Source organism: Choloepus didactylus, chromosome 1 (assembly GCF_015220235.1).
Source record: "Choloepus didactylus isolate mChoDid1 chromosome 1, mChoDid1.pri, whole genome shotgun sequence".
Taxonomy (NCBI): domain Eukaryota; kingdom Metazoa; phylum Chordata; class Mammalia; order Pilosa; family Megalonychidae; genus Choloepus; species Choloepus didactylus.
In genome coordinates, this window is record NC_051307.1 from 108,117,890 (window position 1) to 108,119,078 (window position 1,189).

At 37.1% G+C, this 1,189-nt stretch overlaps 1 protein-coding gene across 1 annotated transcript; it reads right to left on the bottom strand.

Moving 5' to 3' along the window:
- Positions 1-279: 279 nt before the first annotated feature.
- Positions 280-1,189, bottom strand: LOC119511487 (chromobox protein homolog 3-like). The gene has a single exon (XM_037805978.1). It carries the CDS (start codon positions 1,098-1,100, stop codon positions 579-581), a length of 522 nt encoding a protein of 173 aa, XP_037661906.1. The 5' UTR covers positions 1,101-1,189; the 3' UTR covers positions 280-578.

Genomic DNA, 1,189 nt, shown 5'->3' on the forward strand with positions numbered 1-1,189 from the left:
GAAAATTTTCAGTTTAACTTGAAGTGATTTCTTGCTCCGAATGATGGCATCCCAGAAGCACCACGGATTTACCCATGGTTGTGAAGTGCCATTTTTGTTTTGAATGGTTTTGATGAATGTAAAAAAAATAAAAAAATAAAAATTATGTATGTATTTATATATACACTCACACAAAAAATAAACAAAAAAACCTAAAATGGTCAGAATGGTCTCCTTAGGCATATATGGGCTTAAATGCAAGTTCTGATTCAGTAATGACTATGGAAAATTTTCCCCACATTTAGAAAAGCTGTTCTTTAATGCAAAGGAAATATACCATGGTATCAAATGGTCTTTTCTGACAGATGAAGCAACTACAGAAATCTTTTATTTGTTCAAAGTAACCAGTGATACTGATACAAAAACAAAACAAAAACCAATACCCCCCAAAAAAACCGAACAACTCCAATAATACTACTTCAAAACAAACATATCAAACTTGATTTCCATTAGAACATATTCTTCATACTAATAAATCAAAAAACCAAGATCCAGATTATATATATATATAAATATATATAAAAAGCAATGCAAAACAATTATTGAGCTTCATCTTCTGGACAAGAATGCCAAGTTAGTCTCTCTTCATAAAAAGCAATTACAATTTGAGGACACTTCATGTTTGCCTCTTTTGCCAGCACCAAGTCTGCCTCATCTGAATCTTTCCATTTCATGAGAAACATTAATTCTCCACTGCTGTCCGTGGCACCAATTATGCGTTCAGGATCAAGACCTCTAGCAAAGCCTCTTGGTTTGTCAGCAGCATCTCTTTTCTTCTTTGATTTGCTGTCATCAGACTCACTGTCAGATAAAGATTTTCTTTTGGTACCATCTTTCTCTTTACCAGCTTTTTGAGAATTAAGGAATGCTTCAATTAACTCTGGGCAATCTAAATTTTCTTCAGGCTCCCAAGTATTGTCAGCATCTGTAAATCCCTTCCACTTCAGGAAATACTCCACCTTCCCATTCACTACACGTCGATCCAGTACTTTTTCCACCACAAATTCTTCAGGCTCTGCCTCTTCAACTTTTTTACTCTTTCCATTCTGCTTCTTTCCCATTTTTTGTTCACCGCCTCCGAGCTGCTCCGAGTCCCGGGTCTGCAGCGTCTCCGGCCCTGGGCGCCTCCAGCTCCAGCCACATCCGACGG